Genomic DNA, 21,199 nt, shown 5'->3' with positions numbered 1-21,199 from the left:
TTATTTTCTTAAATTTTTAAGAAACTTTAAAACATCCTTCTTTATCGATTTCTAAAAAAAAAAAAAAAAGAAAAAAAAAACATATATATAAATACATATATATTACTATTTCTATATTAATATATATATATATATATGTATATCTTTTTTGTTATACTTAATTTCATATATTTTTTTTTTTTTTATTACCATTTCATTATTATTTTTTTTAGTGTCTGTTTGTTTACTCCTTTTTTTTACTTTTAATTTCTTCATATTATCATCTTTTTTTGGTGTAATTTTTTTTTGGTTATTCGCTATTTTATATGAATTATTTTTTTCGTTATTATTCTTTTCTAATGAATTAAATTTTCTCTTATTATTTAGTTCATTTTTATTATTACTATTATTATTTATTTTATTTGAGAATTTTTGTTGTGTTTTTTCGTTTACAAATTTATTCTGAATTACATTAGAAATATTTGTTTTATTTGCCTGCAATTTTAATAATCTTCTTTTTTCTCTTTGTCTTCTTCCTCTACTTGTTTTTTTTTTTTTTTTTTTTATGGTTTTTTTTGTATTTATATTTATATTTTTTTCTTTTAAATGATTTAAGAACTTTTCAGTTTTTAACTTTTTTATATGTAGCATTCTTACATCCTCTATGCAGTAATCCACATAAATAATATTTTTATTTTTTCTAATTGTTTGAAATTTTTTTTTGTAAATTACTTCATTAATTAATTCGTATATATTCTTATTTTGTAAAAAATTAATTAACATTTTTGCATTCTCATGTTTATTAATATCTATAAAGCATATAATATTTTTATTATTCTTTGTTTTTTCAATTTCTATATTTTTATCTTTATTTACATTTTCTTTAACTACTTTCATTTTTTTAATTATTTCATTTGATTTTTTAAATGCTTCTTTTTTTTTTATATTATATTTTTTCATAAGTATAGGTGTAAAATATTTTGTTATAAGTTGACGAAATGTGTTTTGTTCTAACATTGCTGGATAATTTCTAATATATATTCTACATGGATTAATTAAAAAATTTCTATTTTTCAAAAGTTCCTTTTTTTTTTCCATTAGTTTTTTATTTCTTTTAACTATGTTTTCACTTAAATTCTCATTATTTACATTATTGTCATATATTAAATGAATATTATTATCCATTTTATTTTTATCCTTTTTTTTATCCATAGTAAATTTCTTTTTATCTTTTATTAAATCTTTTCTAACAGCTCTTTTAATCATTAAATAATTATTTTTGAAAAATAAAAATTCCGAATTTACATTTTTACAACTATCTTTAAGTAATATTTTTTTCATTTTTTCTTTTTTCTTTCTTTTTTCCATTTTATAAAATTTTTCAATTACGTTTTCCTCTATATCACTTTCTTTTTCTTCTTCTTCAAGTTCTCCAATTTTTCTTAAAAATTGATCTGCATCCTTTTTATATTTTAATTTTACAAATACAGATATTCTTTTATTATTATTTCTACACGTTTTAATATATATATAATTATTGCTTATATTATTTTCTATATAACTTTTAATTTCTTCACTAGTTGTATCTGTAGGAATGTTCGTTATAAATAATGTTTTTCCTTCATCAACATCATTCATATGTCTTCTTGTATTTTTGTCCGAATATTTTATATCCTCTTCGATATCATTTTCATTACCGTTATATTCATTTATGTTATTATGTTCTTCATTTTTCTTATCGTCATCTTCTATTTCATTTTCGTCATCTTCATTTTCCTTATCGTCATCTTCACTTCCCATATCATCATCTTCGTTTTCCTTATTTTCATCTTCTATTTCATTTTCGAAATCTTCTATTTCATTTTCGTCATCTTCACTTTCATTTTCGTTTTCGTCATTTTCATTTTTATTATCTTCATTAAAATGCTTTTCATTGTTCTTCATTTTATCTTCTTTCGTAATTAAATTTTTATTTTCTTTATTATCATCAAAATTATTTAAAAAGTCCAAGTTGTTATTAACTCTTTCAATGCTGATTATATTTCCACATAATTTTGAATTACTTAAAAGTAAGGCTTTCTGGACATTTTTTTTATTTGAAAAGTATACAAATGCACAACCTTGCTTTTTATTGTCTTTTTTTGGAAAAAATATCTTAATATTTTTGTCAATATTTTTAAATAATTTTTTAATATTTTCTATATGGCAAGTTCGACTTAAATTTTTTAAAATAACTTTTTTATCATTTCTTTTTAAAAAACATAATTCGTGATAAAATAAAAAATTATTTTTTAAAACAAACGATTTTTCTTTTAAGTAATTTTCGAAAACATTTTTATTGATAATTTTAAAAAAACAAGAAGCTAATTTTAAAGTTATAAACTCAATTGTATAAACAAAATAGTTATTTATATTTTTATTATTTATTAACTGACTTTTTAATTCTTTTTTTTTTGTTATATTATTATTTTTATTTTCCTTCTTAATATTTATAATTATGTCTTCAAAATTTTTAAGTTTTTTGTCTACCACAATTTCAATACTATTTTCAGAATCTTCATTTTCATTAGAATTTTTCTTTTCATCATTCATTTCATTTTTTACATCATCTAAAAAGCTTAGTATAAATAATTTATTCTTTAAAAAAATACTCTTCAAAAAACTTAATATTTGAATACAGTCCAAATTATAATCAGTGAATATTTGAATAGAATTAGAATACTTTATTTTTTGACGATTATATATAATAGAAACTAACTTTTTATGTTCACATTTTTTTTTTAATGCAAATTCACATTTTATATCACTGTTGTAAACCTTTAAACCATTATATTTCGAAATAAAATCTTCTGCTTCCTTTTCGCTTTTAAAATGACATATTGCGCTTTTTAAATTTTTATTTGAAAAAAAAAAATGCTTATTACATATATTTTCAAATTCTTTTTTTAATAAAGGTAAATCATTTCCTTTTATATTATAAACAAAAACTTTATGTTTATCTACAGCATCGTTGTGTTCTATCATTTTTACGTTTTCCTTTTTGTATAGTTTTCTTAAAAACATAAAAACAAAATAAAAAAAAAATTGTAACTATAAAAGATATAAAATAAAATAAATAATTTGAAAAAATAAAACCATTAAAAGGTATAAATTTTAAATTAACAACTAAAATTTCTTTTGATACTGTATTCACATTTTTAAAGTTTTACAATTCATTGTTTTGTTTTGTTTTCTTTTCTTTTCTTTCCTTTTTTTTTTTTTTTTTTTTTCTTTATATAAAGGATAATGCATTTGTTATAAATAAATAAATGTATTACATTTTTTTATTAAATTTTTTTTTTTAATAACTTATACATTTTTTATTTCAAATAAATGTTAATATAAATATTCACATAAATATTGACTTTTTTTTTCATTTCAATATATATGTAGATGTTTTTTTTTTAAAAGAATTTATACTTTCAATAAACATAATCATAATTTTTTTTTTCCTTGAAAAAATTTATATGAAAATAATTTTCTTTCAGAGAATATATATATTTTTTTATAAATATTTAAAAATTTAATTTTTTTTTTTTTATTTGTTCATCTTTTTAATAAATTAGAATATTATATGAATATTTGTATACAATTTATTTTAATAAAATGATGTTGATTTTTAAATATTTTACCAACAAATATATTTTTCTTTAAAAAGTTACTATATACTATAATAAAAGAAAAAATATCACTAGCGAATTTACTATTACTTTTTTAGGGAATAAAAAAAAAAAAAAAAAAACTTCCATTTATTGGAATAAAAAATTTAATAAAAAATGAATGAGAGAAAGAATAAATTTAACAAAAACATAAAACCAAATGATCAGTTAAAAAAGAAAAGAGAGGTAGAGAATGAAATAATATATAGAAAAAGTAAAAATAATCTTAAATCTAATGAAAATATTAAAATAGGAAAAATTAAAGAAATAAATATTAAAGAAAAAAACAAAAATAATCAGAGAGAGGATTGTGATAAGAGTAGCATTAGGCAGATTGATATTGAACATATTGAAAAAAATAATATAAAAAATAAAAAAGAAGAAAAAGAAATGAACGTAAAAATAGAAAAAATGAAATTAAAGGAACCAAAAAAAAAAAAGGATAAAAATATAAAGGAAAATTTAAATGTCATTAAAATAAAAAATAGAAATAAAATTAATAAAAAGGAAACAGATTATGAAGACACTATAGGAAGTGATTTTTATAATTGTAGTGCAAAAAGCACAAACACAGAAAATAATGTTTTTATAAATGAAGAAATTGATGAAAGTGATGATGAATATAATATAAATACTCTTGGAAACTTCGATTTAAAGCATTATGAAAATTTCGATATCATAGGTTAGTAATAAATAGTTACATAAGTTGCAAAAGAAAAAAAAAAAAAAAAAAATAGAAAATTATAACACCATTATAGTATTTTCTTTTTTCTTTTTAATAAATGTTTGAATATCATATTTGTTTCTTTTCACATTTATTTTAAATTTTATATTTATTTTTTTTTAAATATATACTTTTCATTTTTACTTGTTATTAATTTTGAAAAATTATTTGTTCTATTTCAATTTATTTTTATTTTCTAATATTTCTTTCTTTTTGTTTACATTTAGGTTATGATATAAAAGGGAGAAAGATATACAAAGAGGAAGGAAATGCTATTGATGATTTTATTGAATCAAAAACAGATGATAATGCATGGAGAAAAATAAAAGATAAAAAAAATAACAGAATTGTGCAATTAACAAATACTGATTTAGAGATAATAAAAAGTATTAGAGAAAATAAAGTAGCAAAATACATTGATAATTCTAACTACATTTATGAAAATGAAAAAGAAGAGTATAAAATGTTTCCAACATCTAACTACAATTTGATTAAAGCTAACTATAAAGAATCAAAACATGATAAAAAAAAAATTCTTCAAATAATGAACTATTTATTGAATAAACAAAAATATCCAGAAAGATATTTACCAAAAGAAGAAGATGATATATATGATTTATGGAAAAATAAAATATATGATGAATTTAACAACATCAATGAAATAAATTTACCTAATATATTACCAGGTCATAAATACAGTTACAATCCACCACCAGAATTAATGTATAATTCATCAGAAAAAAGGAATATTTTAAAAAATAATGAAGATGCTTTTATACCACAAAAATTTAAAAATATAAGAAGTATAGAATATTATAAAAAAACATATTTTGATTTATATCAAAGATGTTTGGATATATATTTATGTTCAAGATCATTAAAAAATGTTCTAAATATAAATAAAGAAGATCTATTGCCAAAATTACCATCCACAAATTCATTAAAGCCATTTCCTCAATATCAATTTATTAAATATATTCTGAATGATGATTTAACTAAGGATAAAAATAAATATAATGGTCACATTGACATAAACGAAAGGGATCATATTGTTTACACAATTCAATGCAATACCTTATATGTATTTGATATATTAACATCTTACAATATGGCCACAATTGATTTAAAGTATTATTATAAGAAAGTTATTCCAAAGAATAAAATATCGGACGAATTTCAAGATAATGTTATGATAAAAGTTAATAAAGCTTATTCAATTTTAGCTATTTCTTGTGGAAATATTATATTTTTATTTCATTATGAAAGCTATGTACCACCTATTAGGTCAGGTAATGAAAATGTTGAAGAAATTTATCACACTAATAAAAAGAATAAAAGTACTTGTAATGATAATGATAATCAAAATAAAGAGAAAAATAATACATCTATACCATCATCAAACAGTGGGGATGAAGATGAATCAGATTTATATGATGAAGATTTTGATGAAGAAAATGATGATGATGATGAAACATATATAGACAATAGTAACATGGAAATTGACGAAGATGAAAATGAGATAAATAGTAACACTGAGGAAAATTGTGAATCAAAAAAACAATATATAAATCTAGATAGAAATATTATTTATCATAAAACGAAAGGATTACTTAGTGTATTTCATAATAATTTTAAAAACACTGATGAATATTGTTATTCTACAGATGTTGATATAAAATGGATTAATATTAAATCTAATGATAAGGTATAGTAATAATTACATAATAATATTATTGTAAATAAAATTTTATTAATTTTTTTTTTTTTTCCTTTTTTTAATTATAGAAAATAAAGTACTGCGTTGCTATAAAACATGAAGGCAAAATTAAAGATTTTTCGTGGAATAAAAATGGTATTTAAAAAAACTAAATGACAAATGTGTATAATAATTGTATTCACACAATAAACATATAAAATGTTTTTTTTTTTTTTTTTTTTTTTTTTTTTTTTTTTTTTTTTTAAGGTAATTATTTATCGGTAACGTGCCTAAGAAAAGTTGGTCAATATAATTATTGTTATTTACATCATTTAAAATCAATGAAATCTATAAAACTCATAAAAAAATATAAACAAAAAAGAGGAGATATTATTCAAACAATGTTTTTTCCTAGAAGTCCATACTTTGCAGTTGCTTTTGAAAACAATATAATGTAAGATAAAAGAAGAAAAAAAATTTATTTAATTTACTTTTCATTATATTTATGACATTATTTTTTAATATATTTTTTATGTTTCATATATATATATATATATATATATATATTTTTTTTTATCGTTTATAGAATATATAATTTAAAGCCTAAATCTAAAAAAGATAGAATCATAAAGAAACTAAGAGGAATCCAAAATATAACAAGTATTGATATACATATTAGTGAAGGGTATGTTTTGGCCTCAGATGAAAGGGGAAAAGTTTTTATATTTGATTTAGAATTGTCTTCTAACCCTTATAAAAAATTCCATTTGCAAGATTATCCCTTAAAAAAAGTGGAATTTCATAAAATTTATAATTTGTTTTATTCATTAAGTTCAAATGGAACTGTAAATTTATTTTATTCCAAATTTTTTCAAGACTATATAACAAATCCAATTTTATTACCAATTAAACAATTATCATATGAATCAAAAATATTAGACCTTGTTTGGTCACATAAAAAACCATGGCTGTTTGTTCATACAGATAATAATTTTTCTGCTTTGTATACATAAAATTTTTTTTTTTTATTTGAACTATCTTTAACAAAAATGGACAAAAAATTTACACTTATAAATTTATAAAATGTTATTATTAAAAATGAAAATTCAATATTTATTTAATGATAATTTTTTTTTCTTTTAATGAGAAATGAAAAGAGAATGTTAATATTTATAATAAAACTTATCTGATGCATGCAATAAATTTTTTTTTCTCTTACAAATTTATTTCCACAAATAGACTATTGAAATATATATTTTTTTTTTCCCCAATACTAAAAAATTAAATATATAATTTATCATATGCCTTTAAATTTCTTTAATATTGCAAATAAGTTTTTGATAATCTTAATTTTATTTTATTTTATTTAATTATTTTATTTTATTTTATTTTTTTTTAATATACCAAGTTTATATATGAAATAATAAAAACTTTTTTAATATTTCTTTTACTTTTTTCAATTGAGTTTTTTTTAATATTTGTTTAATGATAGCTTTTAATAGAACTTATATATTTGAAAAAAAAAAAAAAAAATTAAAATTTTATAACATTTCATTTTTTATGATATTGGATTAATATTTTATACATTATCTTCTCTTTTATTGAATGATTCATGAAATTTAAGAACTCAAATTACATACCTTTTATTTTTAATGGGTTTTTAACATAGGTTATTATTTTATAATTTTTCATTCATTTTTTTAAAAATAAATTTACATCTGTGTGCATGGAACTTCAGTATATGTCGCTTCAGAGCATATATTTTTGCAAAGAAGCAAAAAAAATAAAAAATATTAAGAAAATATTTATTTTTAAATGCTTCTTAATAATTTTTATTTATGTTTTAATTTAAATTCATTAAATATTTGAGTTAATATTAGTATGAAGGGAAAAAACATATTTTTATATTTTCTTTAAAAAAAAAAAAAAAAAAAAAAAAAAAAGATACGCAAATTGTTTTAGCTCACACGATTTTTTTTTTTTTTATTTAATTTTTGGAATGGATAAATTCCTTATTTTGGCTTTAAAAATAATTCAATCCTTTAATTAGTTTTAAATAATATACAAAGTTTTATTTACAATTTTATTTTAATTTTTATTTTTATGTAAATATATACCTACATTTATTTTTTAATTAATATAATCAATACAATCAATTTTATTCAATTATTGAGATAAATGAAAACTTAAGAAAAAAAAAAAAAACGTCTTAAGAAAAAATAGATGAACATCTTTTTTTAAATGAAAATTTATTTTAATGATATATTTAAAATGAATTATTTTTAATAATCATTTTCAATTTTTTTGAGTTAATATTTGATTTATGATAAATTTCTTACGAAAATCAATATATGTAAAAAAAAAAAAAAAAAAAAAAAACATATATATATAAATATATATATATATATTGATATATAATAACATTAAAATTCGTAAAATTTTTAATTATATTATAAAATAATAATGAACATCAATAAAACTATAGAAAATGAAAAAAAAGTTAATATTAATAATAATATAAATAAAAGTTATGAGAACGGTACAATAATGGAAAATAGTTTACAAAACATTGAAAAAGAGGAAATATTTAATAATATGAACAATGAATATAATAACAGTGTAAAAGTAGAATATAATTCAAATATTAAAGAATTCATAAACAATGAAATCAAAAAGGAAAACAAAGTAATTTTGAATAAAATTGATGAAAATAAAAATAAAGAGTATGACATAATGTTGAAATATAATAATAATGAAAGTAAAATTGTGGATATAAATGTTAATGATGTATTTAATAAAAGTAAAAATGACTATTTAAATTCAAATAAAAATAATGTAAAGCATAAATTAGATAGTAGTAGTAATAATAACACAAAAGATAATAATGTAAATGACAAGGTGGATAATGAAAAAAAAAATAAAATTGTTCACGAAATAGAAAATAATAAAAATATTAGTAATATAAGTAATCCTAATGAAAGAGATATTGGAAATGCGAATAAAAGTACTATTTTAGAAGAAAACAACGTTAATTGTAATGAACAGAATAAGAGTACAGCTCAAATTAATGATAACAAAAATGAACATTCACCAGAAATTGATAATAATAATTGTGATGATAATTTGGATAATACATTGGATAGTTTTAACAGTTTTTTATTAGAAGATGATGTAAATTTGTCGAGCAGAACATATAGGAATTTTCATATATGTTCTATTTTTATTCATTTATCTTATTTATTAATGGTTTTATTGCTAATGGGTACATTGAGTTATGATTTTAGTAAATCCTCTATTTCAAATAAAGAAAAAACTATGAAATATTTTTGTGCTATATTGTTAGGCTTGTTATTTATACATATTTGCATAAATTTATACATATCTTATAAATTATTTAGACAAGTTGAAATTTCCAAATGTATTAAAGCACTTGAGTCATATATTCATTTTATTTCCATTTTTTTTTTTAGTGCATGTTTATATATATTAATTTTTGCAGGAAAAGCATTTTCTGTGAATAATACCTTTTCTTTTACAGTAATTTTAGCTATTATATATTATTTCTTGCCTTTGTTTTTATATATTGTATTGCATATTGTTTTTTTTGCGGTTATAATAATACTTTTTATTATAAGAAGGAAAAGTCCAACACCAAAAAGGATATTAAAAAAATTAAAAATAATGAAATATTTAGAATATAGAAAATATTGTGCAGAAAAATATGCAAGCGGAGGTAATTATATATATGGTGACAATGAAATAAAGGAAGGAGATAAAAATGAAAATAAAAAAGATCAATTAAAAGAATCTTTAAAGAATGATGATAACGAAGTACAAGATTATAATGAACATGAAAAAAAAAATGATGCTGTTAATAATCATACGGAAGTTTGCACAAACTCAACTACTTCGTGTATTCATAATGATAAAATTAATCAAGAAATAAATACTGATACGGATAAAAATGTTTTACCTCAAAAAAATGATAACATTACAATAAATAAGTTAGAAAATGTCATTTATTATGATAGCAAGTATATAAATGGAGAAAACGCAAATAGTAATGATGTTGCACAAAAAAATAATGAAAATTGTACATCGAGTAATAAAAATATTGCCGTATGTAACCAGAAAGATAGAACAAATAGTAGTAGTAATAATAATAATGTTAATAATGATGATAATAATTTTAAAAATATTAATCATAATAGTAATTATATTGATAATAGTTGTAATAATAATAATAATAATAATAATAATAATAATAACATTAATAGAACATCAAATTATGAAAACGATGAGTCAATTAATAATGTTAAAGGAATATATGGTTATTTAAAGAGATTTTTAAAAAAAAAAAAAAGTATTATTGAGAAGAAAAAAATTGAATATAGTGATGATAATTCTGTTCATATTAATATTGAAAATTCAGATTTTATATGCTCCATTTGTTGCATAGAATATTCTGATGATGATGATATTTGTATATTACCTTGTAATTATCTTCATTATTACCATAAAGAATGTATATTTACTTGGCTAAAAAGAAATAACGATTGTCCTTTATGTAGAAAAAACATAGAAAAATTTTTAAAAAAAAAAAAAAAAAAAGATAAAGAATGAATAAATTAGTTCTGATCTTTTTGAAAAATAGCATATATATAATACTAGTATTTGTTATTATAACTTCAATTTTTAGTTTTATGAATGCAAAATATGAAAATAAATATATAATTATTTTATCTTTTTTTTTTTTTTTTTTTGTCCAATTGTTAAATTTATATAAAAATTTTATTAATAAATCATAATTTTTAAAATTTATAATATATATATATATTTATATTTTTTTTTTAGAGTAAAATTTGTGATATTCTTTATAGCTATTTGTACTTAGTATTACAACCCTTTTTTAATGTGTGTTGTTTTAAAAAAAATAAATAATAAAATAAACTTTTAATGACATAGAAAAAAATTAAATAATTGTTATTTTTTAGTAGTATATATATTTATGTACATTGTTTATGTTTTCAAAATGGATGAAGATATATATTTTTAATTTATCATTACACATTACTTTTCATTTTTTTATTAATAAAAACAAATTAAATATTTTTAAGTTATTTGTTCATAACATTTAATAATTATATTCTTATTTTTATTATTAATAGCATTATTAAAGCTATTATTAATAATACTATTATCTATTTTTTTTTTATTTTTTTTTTGTTTTTTAAGTGAGTAAAAAAAGATAAAAAAACACTAATCCAGTTGAACACTTAACAACTTCTTCCATTATGTTTTATAAAAGTATATATTTTGAAAATTCACCTTTTATTTATATTCTCATGTAATATTTTTATTATTTTTTTACTTAACATGCATATTTTTTAGTTTTTACTTTTGAAATATTTATAATATTAATAAAGCTAGTAAACTTATATTTTAAAGGAAAAAATTAGTATAGAAAATATATTTTAAGAATAAAAATACCAAATGTAATAAGAATTTTAAATTTATGTTAAAAAGTATTTTGAATGATAAATGAAATGATGTCATGCATATTAAAGATAATTTATTGTCTAAATTTATTATGCATTTTAACCACAATAAGTAGAAAGAGTTTAACATAATAATTTAATACAGTTTCTCTATATTTATGCATAACTTATAATAATGCACATTTTATATAAGACAAAAATAATATTATTTTTATAAATAAACTTTATAAAGAGCATTATATAATAAGATATTTTTTAAAAAAAAAAAAGAATATTATAATTATTTGAATTTTAAAGCATTTAAAATAACAAAAAAGAAACTATTTAATTCCTACATTTTTATGTTTTTACTTTTTTTATCCAAATCATTATATCTAGCATACATCATGATTCTTACGAAAAATTATATTATAGCAAAATTAAAATGTTTTTTATTTTATAAATAAGCATATTATTTCCATTTATAATTTTTAAATTCTTTTTTAATCAATAATTTCCATTATTATAATAAATAATTTTTATTTTATTACGATATATATTTTAAAAACATTATAAAATACATTAATTTCATTTTATTATTTAAGAATATGTTTTTTTTATTTTATTTTTTTCTTATTAAATAATTTTTTTTTTTTTTTTCTTTTTTTAAAATCATTGTTTTTTTTTATATTTTAATATATTTTAATTTATTTATATTTTTTTTTATTGTATTTTTATATATATATATCTAAATGGCCGATGTAATTAATATCTCAAAAGTTCCTATTTTTACGAAAAAGGAAAGGGAATTTAGTGATATTCAAAAAAGGAAAGAATCAAATGAGAAAATTTTAAATAAAGAAAGTGACAGATTTACATTATATCCTATTTTGTATCCTGATGTATGGGAATTTTATAAAAAAGCAGAAGCATCTTTCTGGACAGCTGAAGAAATTGATTTATCGAGTGACTTAAAAGATTTCGAAAAATTAAATGAAAATGAAAAACATTTCATAAAATATGTATTAGCTTTTTTTGCTGCAAGTGATGGAATAGTTTTAGAAAATTTAGCCAGTAAATTTTTAAGAGAAGTTCAAATAACTGAAGCAAAAAAATTTTATTCTTTTCAAATTGCAGTAGAAAATATTCATTCAGAAACATATAGTTTATTGATTGATAACTATATAAGAGATGAAAAAGAAAGATTGAATTTATTTCATGCCATTGAAAATATACCAGCTGTAAAAAACAAAGCCTTATGGGCAGCAAAATGGATAAACGATACAAATTCTTTTGCAGAAAGAATAGTAGCAAATGCTTGTGTAGAAGGAATTTTATTTAGTGGTAGTTTTTGTGCAATTTTTTGGTTTAAAAAACAAAATAAATTACATGGATTAACTTTTAGCAATGAATTAATTAGTAGAGATGAAGGATTACATACTGACTTTAATTGTTTAATTTATAGTTTGTTAGAAAATAAATTACCTGAAGAGGTTGTTCAAAATATTGTTAAAGAAGCTGTTGAAGTAGAAAGATCTTTTATATGTGAATCTTTACCTTGTGATTTAATAGGAATGAATTCTAGATTAATGTCACAATATATTGAATTTGTAGCAGATAGATTATTAGAGTGTTTAGGTTGTTCAAAAGTTTTTCATTCAAAAAATCCTTTTAATTGGATGGATTTGATTTCACTTCAAGGAAAAACCAATTTTTTTGAAAAACGTGTTGCAGATTATCAAAAATCTGGTGTTATGGCACAAAGAAAAGATCAAGTATTTTGTTTAAATACTGATTTTTAAATGGAAGTCTATATATTTATTACCTATAGTTATTATATATATCTATTTTAATTTTTTCTCTAAAACATATATCATTATAGACAGAAATATATAAAGATTTTAAATTTTAAATATATATATATATATATATATATATATATTTACATATTTATTATTTCACTTTAAAAGTAAAAAATTACGTATATAAACACATGAATAATTTTTTTAGAGTTATAAAGTGTTTTAATAGAAATTTATAATTAACATATATTTTAAGAAAATAAAATAAATGTTAATTTTTTTCTTTTATTTTTTACTTTTTGTTTGCATAGATTCTTTTGAATAAAAAAAAAAAAAAATAAAAAAAATTATATGCGTATATATATATTGAAATTTTTAATTGAATATACTTTTTTAAATAGAAAAACTAAAATTAAAGTATATAAGTATATATTCTTTTTCTTTAATGAATAATATGAAATAGTTTATTTTAAAATATAATAGACAAAAGAAACTAATAAATGTATATTTTTTGATTCTATGAATTATCCTATTAAAAAAAAAAGAATAAGGAATTTATTCTTTTTCTTTTATAAAAACTATTTTAAAAGTTAATTATATAAACATTCGTTTAATCTATTTTTTACTTCTTCTGTGTTGATATTCTTTCCTATAAATAAAAATTTTGACGTAAAAATATCGTAACTATTCAAAATATTATTTAAATTATATTCGCCATTATCACTGGTGGTAGAATCATCAGAAAAATAATTTTCATCATCAAAGAAATCTTTATAAATAAATAACATATTATTATCATTATTTATGTTATCATTATTATTACTTAAACTAGTTAAATTATTATCAACGAATGGAGAATGGTTCAAATAATTATTTTCATATTTCCGTTCTCCTTCTTGAGATGTTTTTAAGTAATTTCTAAAAAATACATGAAGATCACTAATAACTAGATTAATTTCAAATAAATCTCCAACACTCTGATAATAATATATACTTAATTTTAATTTATTTTTGTTATTATAAATATCATCATTGAAAGCTACAAAAATCCCTTTTCCACGATATATATGTAAGTCGTTACCCCACAAAAGCGATGCTAAAATATCATTAATTTTTTTATATGAGAAAATGTTGTTTTTTTTCAAGGAAAAAATATCTTTTAAAATATTTTTATTTTTTTCTTTTAAAAAATTTTTTTTCATTTTATTTAATTGATCACTCAAGTGAATTAAATATAATATATTATGCTCATATTCAAAAGAGCAGTTGTTAAAATCTATATAATGAAAATATTTTTTATTACCTACAGTATTTAACACATTTTTTATATTCCTTTTTTCATAGCATCTTAAGTTAGTTATATCTTCAATAGGAATTACTGAGTAACTTGTTAAATATATAGAACTTAATGGGTTTATATTATTAATAAAAGTTTTTATTTTTTCTTTATCAAGCATACTAATTTTATCTATTTTGTTTATAATTATAACATCGCAAACAATTATTTGTTCGCATACTATATTGTCTTTATTTTCAAATATGTTATTGTTAAAATTTTCTCTATTTGATATATTATTTGATTTTTTTAACGATTCATAATATTGTATATTGTCATTAAAAGAATTTAAAAAATTGTAAGAATCTATTATGTGGATAATACTATCCAAATATATTTTAGATTTGTTTAATTCATCTAACCATAAGAGATTATTGATTTTTATATTATCATAAACACCAGAAACTTCAACGAAAATATAATCATATGAAGTTTTTAAGGATAAAATATTTTCAATTAATTTTACAAAATTACTCTTATTCGAGCAACATAAACACCCATTATTTAGTTCATATATAAATCCTTCTTCACTTTCAATTTCATTTATAATTTTCAAACTGTTTATATTTTCATTATTAAATGCATTTATATTTTCTCCATTTTCTTTTGGAAAATTATATATATCATTAATATCCTTAAAGACTATTTTGTCAATATTATTATTATTTTCTGTGAATTCATTATGTATTATTGCAATTTTTTTATTTTTTTTTAAGCTTTCATTTAATAAATTTTTAAGTAAGGTGGTTTTCCCAGAACCTAAAAATCCCGTTATTATTGTAATTCCAATCATCAAAATAAAAAAAATATAAAAATATATATATCAATTTTAGTATTTATGTAAAAATTATTTTATTTATAATTATATTTCTACTATTTTTTCATTTATTCTTCTGTGCTATTTTTATTTTTAATCTTTTTATTTGTTGAATATTAGTGAAAAATATCTCTCGTATATTTTTAAATGAATGGGAAAAATATATTAACACAAAATATAAAAAAATTGAATATTTTACATCTTTTTTATATACTTCAATGTATAAAGTTGTTAAAAATTGAAGAGATAATAAAATTATGAACAATTTTAAAAGGACATAATTACAAGATGATATTTATATTTTTTTTATGTTTGTAATTTTATTATTTTTTAAATTCTTGTATCATAATTTTTATATTATGTTTCATTATAAATTGTCTCTTTTTATTTTTGATTAATTTTTTTTTTTTTTTTTTTTTTTTGTGATATTTTTAATGATATAAATTAAAACGTATTAAATTTATATATTAATTTTATGAATATCTTCTTTTTTTAAAACATAAAATATGATATATTTTGATATTTTTGATGTTTTGTAGAATTATAAAAAGTGAAAAAAGAAAAGTAAAAAATTAATATCTTTGGGATATTCTAATTATTCTTAAAATGAGAAAAGTGAAAAAAAACACATTTATATATATAGGAAAATTTTTATAGAAAAAATTAATATAAAAGAGAAAAGAGAAATGAGAAAATATATAAGTATTATAATAAATGAATGGCATTTTACCAAAATATATATTAATTTTTAGTATTTTTCTAATTTCTTTGAAAAATATAATGAGTTTAAAAAAAAAATTAATGTTTAATTATTTTAATAGAAAAAGGATAGTTAATGTAAAAAATATAGTTTACTTAAATAGAAATTACATAAATAATTTAATATATACAAAAGAAGATGATATCTACAAAATTACAAAATTAGAAGATTACAATATAATTAATAATAAAAAGATTAATTCATCATTTGAGGATAAAAATAATATTATATCTAATAGTAATTTTGAAAACATTTCTGATAATAATGAAAAAACGGAAAATAAAATATTTCATTCATATAATGAAAATGACGAAAAACTTAAAAATTTTGCAAATATAAATGAAAAATTTTTGCCTTCTGATAATGAACTAAAATTATACAAAAATAAATGGAAAATTCCCCTTTATTGGATTAAAAAATTGGAAAACTTAAAAAATATTAATGCAATTAACTGTATAGATTATTTAAAGGACGATAATTTACTATATTTTGACAATTATAAAAATAAAGGATTATTAAAATTTTTAAATGATGAAAAGAAAAAATTCAGTAATTGCATAATTTTATCAAGAGTTGGTGACTTTTATGAAACATATGGATTGGATTCAATTTTCTTGATAGAATTCTTAAATATTAAAAAAATGAATAATAAATTATCATGTGGTTTTATAAAAAGCAGTATAAATAAAGCTTTAAATATTTTAACAAACAATAATTTAAATATATGCATATATGAAGAAATAAATGAAAAATCATTAAAAATGAAAAAAAGATATCTATCTCAAATAGTAACACCTGAATTCCCTTTATACCTCAATAATATACAGTATTGCAATTCACTTGATGAAACTAATATTAGTGATGACTCTGAAAATAAACCAAGTAATTATTTTTATAATTTATATGATTTAGATGATTATTTTGTAATAAAAGAAATCGTATGTATATATATTGAAAGTAGAAATATCTTTTCATTAAGTAAAATAAATTTAAGTTTAAAAACAATAGCTATTTATGATCATATAACTTTTGATGTCTTAAATATTTATTTAAAAAATACTAATTTTTTAAAAGTATATATTCATCAGCATAATAATACGTCTTTCACAAAAAAAATAACACAATTATTTAAAATAGAAAATTATTATTTATTTAATAATTTTAATAATAGTTTTCATTTTCACATGTTCATTTTAGATAAATTAAAAAAACAAATTAATATAAAAGGATTATTTAGATTGATAAAAAATAAAAATGTTTTTAAAATAAAATCAATGTCTAATAAAAAAAATGAAAATAATAAAAATGATAAAATAAGTGACATTAATGATAGTAATTATGTAAATAATGAAAACGTTTGTTTTAATGATATAAATTGTGATAATAGCAATGAAAGGATTCCTTCTCAAGAAAACGTTAATTATAAGAATAATACAGAGAGAAATATAAATTCTGAAAGTTCTTCAAATAATGAATTATCAACAAACAATTATAGATTAGAAAATAATTTTGATTATTCTTATTATTCTTATTGTACTCCTCTCAATATTTTTACAAGTTACAATATGGGTATTTATAAGCAAAATAATTGCTATGAAAATAGAGACAGTTATTTATTTTTTAATATAATAGATGTAAATAATAATGATTCTAAGAGTATTAATATAATTGAGTCATTAGAATTTTTTAAAAATCTATTTCTATTTTATCCACCGTTTGAAGTAACTAAACATATACGTTTTATAAATGATTATATTCAAAAAAATTTAAAAAATTTAATCATTCCTAATGTAAAACCATTCAGAAACAATATAGTTATAACTCTTTTGTCTAATTTGAAAGCTGATTATAATATTTTGAAAAAAATATTTATTAATATTCAAAGCGTAATAAACTGTATGCATAATTTTGAATTTTCACTTTTGATATCCATTTTCCATGTTCTTAATCATCAGAATTCTTTTAAATTAAACATAATCAAATTTTATGAGCTATTAATAAGTATTGAAAAAATTTTAAAATATAATTTAGAGTTTTCTAGTATAAAATTTTCTGTTGAATCCGATATCATTTTATTTAATGATTTTGTTTATTATCATGAAAATCATGTACATAATATAATTAATGAAAAGTTGTTAATAGAAGAGAATAAAGAAATTGAAAAAAATAGAAAAGAATTATTAGAAACTATTATATCTAATTATGCGGAATACAATGAATTAGAAAAAAAGTATGATTTAGATTTATTAAATAAAATAATAAAAATTGATAATGTAAATGATATAATTGGTGTAAAAAAAAAAAAAAAAAATGAAAAAACATTAAATTTTTTTCATCCTTTAAACAAGAAATCAGATTTAATGAAAAATATTTTTGTTACAGAAAATGTTCAAAAAAAAATTAAAAGTTATCTTTGTTCTATTGATAGAAAAAAACAAAAAATTAATGAAACAATCAAAAGAATTAATATACAGTTATCTTCATCTGTTCATATTCTTTCATTTGTATCTAATTTTTTACAAATTATTCAAGTAAAATTAAAAAAAATATATTTATTTTTTTATTATTCATGTTATTAAAGTTGAAATATAGCTAATTTTTATCTGTTAATATATATATATATATATATATATATATATATATATATATATATATATATATACTTTAAACATTTTTAGGCTTTGTATAATCACACTATAAATAGTATAAAAAGAAAATGGAATTTACCTATTTGTAAGCATTTATTTTTAACATATGAATATAAAGATTTTAATAATATTAATGATAAATTATTATATATACAAAAATTGTTATACAATGAAACAAACGATGAATCCTGTAATAAAAACTCTTATAGCAAAAATAAATTTTTATCAGAAAAAAAGAATGATAATAAAAACAATTATAATTATACTTGTGATGAAGAATTTTTAAAATTAACTGAAGAAGATAAAAAAAAATTGAAGGAAAATGTAGACGAGGATTCTATAGAAGAAATCAAAAAAGTATATGAAAAAAAAAATTATGTAAATGATTCTCTTACATATATTTTAGGTGCAAAACCATACAATATAAATAAAGAAAATTTAGTTAAATATGATGTTTTTTTTAAAAAAAAAAATTTTATTTTATTAACTGGAAAAAATATGAGTGGAAAGACAACTTTATCTTTTACTATTTTATGCATACTTTTTTTAGCAAATCTAGGTATTATATATTATATATATATATAGAATACGTTAATTTTTAGCTCCTATTTAAATATTTATTTGTTTTTCTTTAGGTTTGTATGCGCCATGTGATAAAAAAAGTATTATATCTAAATTTCGAGAATTTTATAGCTTAAAAAATGTGAATTATCATGAACAAATTGAAAATATGTCTTTATTTAGAGAACAGGCATTCTATATAAATTCTATAATTGAAGAAATAAAAGAAAATTATTCTTTTGATAAAAAAGAATCGAGAGAAAATGAAATTTTTATTCTTTTTGATGAACCATGTATAGCAACAACACCTATTGATAATGCAAGTAAAAAATAAAAAAAATAAAAAAAAAAATATATACATTTTTATATTTTTAAGTCTTATAATGATTTATAAATTTTACTATCTTTATAATTACATATTGGCATGAATATATATGTATTTTCATATTTTGTATCTTATTCATTTGGATGTTTTTTTTATTTGTTTCAGTTATTATTAGTGCTATTTCTGATTATTTAAAAAATTATTGTGGAATCATTATTACTCACAATTACGATTTACTAAAAAAAATTTGTCAAAGTGAAAATATTATTTTTAAAAGAATAAATGAAAATATAAATTACTTGAAAAGACAAGAAAGTGAACAAGTTACAAAATTAGAAAATGGAATATGCAAAGATAGTGAAGCATTAGAAACATGTAGATATACGAACACCGATTCTAAAGTTTTACATCTGTTAAATATATATGAAAAAAAGTATAAATTGATTCATAATTTAAATAATATTTTGTATTATAAATTTTTAGACTACCTTAAATATAAAAAAGAAAAAAGAAGTTTAAATGATTTTTTTGATAGTGTCTTTATCGATATTAATGATAAAAATTTGGAAAAATATAAATATAATGATATTAAAAATGATTCAGATTTAATGCAAGACAAAGAATTGCAAAATTTAATAAATTATGATATTATAAAGAAAGAATTATTTATAAATGACAATAAAGAAAATATAAATGATAGTCAAATAGATAAAAATGGTGATGAGAATAATAATAAAAGTTTTAATGATATATCTAACGAGATATTAGATGAAAAAAATAATTATGAAATTTACGAAAGTGAATTAAATATAGCTATTAAAAAAATTGAACAAATTTCAAAAAAAAAAATTCTTAAAATAGGAATGAATGAAGAAATACCAATTTATTTTAAAAATAAAAGTATTGTTTATATTTTATGTATTTTTGCAAAAAATGAAAAAAGACCATATTTTTATATAGGAATAAGTGATAACATTTCTGAAAGAATAAAATGTCATTCTAGAAATTTATTAAATAATAAAAATCTTTTAAAAAATGCAAAAAAGAATAATATTTTAAATTATAAATTTGATTTAAATATATTTTATACTTTGCTATTTCATGTAGAGAATAAAAAGATTGCTTCTAAATATGAAAAAGAGTTAACAATTTTGTTGAAGAAAGATTATGATTTAATTTCTAATTAATTTTCAAAACTTTTTCTTTTTTTTTTTTAATGTGTTATATCTTAATTCAACTAAAACGAATTTTTATTAAATCTATATGTATTTTAATTTTATATAATCATTTTTATTAAAAAATTATTACATCAAAATTTAGTTTTTATTTTATAAATTTTACTTAAATAATTTTTATCTTTACAATAATTTTAAAAG

At 17.8% G+C, this 21,199-nt stretch overlaps 6 protein-coding genes across 6 annotated transcripts; 4 read left to right on the top strand and 2 right to left on the bottom strand.

Annotated features, from left to right (window-relative positions):
* Positions 1-3,003, bottom strand: PGAL8A_00277700 (RNA-binding protein, putative; the record flags this gene model as incomplete). Its single annotated transcript, XM_028671769.1, has 2 exons — positions 1-51; positions 190-3,003. The coding sequence occupies 2 exons, from the start codon at positions 3,001-3,003 to the stop codon at positions 1-3; spliced, it is 2,865 nt and encodes a 954-aa protein (XP_028528388.1).
* A 791-nt stretch (positions 3,004-3,794) lies between these two features.
* Positions 3,795-7,110, top strand: BOP1 (large subunit rRNA processing protein, putative; the record flags this gene model as incomplete). The annotated part of the gene is made up of 5 exons (XM_028671768.1): positions 3,795-4,359; positions 4,629-6,106; positions 6,187-6,253; positions 6,365-6,551; positions 6,684-7,110. 5 exons carry the CDS (start codon positions 3,795-3,797, stop codon positions 7,108-7,110), a joined length of 2,724 nt encoding a protein of 907 aa, XP_028528387.1.
* Positions 7,111-8,560: 1,450 nt separating this feature from the next.
* Positions 8,561-10,720, top strand: PGAL8A_00277500 (conserved protein, unknown function; the record flags this gene model as incomplete). Its single annotated transcript, XM_028671767.1, has 1 exon — positions 8,561-10,720. The coding sequence occupies one exon, from the start codon at positions 8,561-8,563 to the stop codon at positions 10,718-10,720; it is 2,160 nt and encodes a 719-aa protein (XP_028528386.1).
* Positions 10,721-12,326: 1,606 nt separating this feature from the next.
* RNR (ribonucleotide reductase small subunit, putative) lies at positions 12,327-13,376 on the top strand (the record flags this gene model as incomplete). Its single annotated transcript, XM_028671765.1, has 1 exon — positions 12,327-13,376. One exon carries the CDS (start codon positions 12,327-12,329, stop codon positions 13,374-13,376), a length of 1,050 nt encoding a protein of 349 aa, XP_028528385.1.
* A 590-nt stretch (positions 13,377-13,966) lies between these two features.
* Positions 13,967-15,505, bottom strand: CBWD1 (COBW domain-containing protein 1, putative; the record flags this gene model as incomplete). Its single annotated transcript, XM_028671764.1, has 1 exon — positions 13,967-15,505. One exon carries the CDS (start codon positions 15,503-15,505, stop codon positions 13,967-13,969), a length of 1,539 nt encoding a protein of 512 aa, XP_028528384.1.
* Positions 15,506-16,243: 738 nt separating this feature from the next.
* On the top strand, positions 16,244-21,010 carry PGAL8A_00277200 (DNA mismatch repair protein, putative; the record flags this gene model as incomplete). The annotated part of the gene is made up of 4 exons (XM_028671763.1): positions 16,244-18,820; positions 18,968-19,496; positions 19,573-19,821; positions 19,989-21,010. 4 exons carry the CDS (start codon positions 16,244-16,246, stop codon positions 21,008-21,010), a joined length of 4,377 nt encoding a protein of 1,458 aa, XP_028528383.1.
* Positions 21,011-21,199: the final 189 nt, after the last annotated feature.

This window comes from Plasmodium gallinaceum (assembly GCF_900005855.1).
Source record: "Plasmodium gallinaceum strain 8A genome assembly, contig: PGAL8A_v1_87, whole genome shotgun sequence".
Lineage (NCBI taxonomy): Eukaryota > Apicomplexa > Aconoidasida > Haemosporida > Plasmodiidae > Plasmodium > Plasmodium gallinaceum.
The sequence above is the reverse complement of the archived record's forward strand: the minus strand, read 5'-3'. Positions and strand labels throughout refer to the sequence as shown.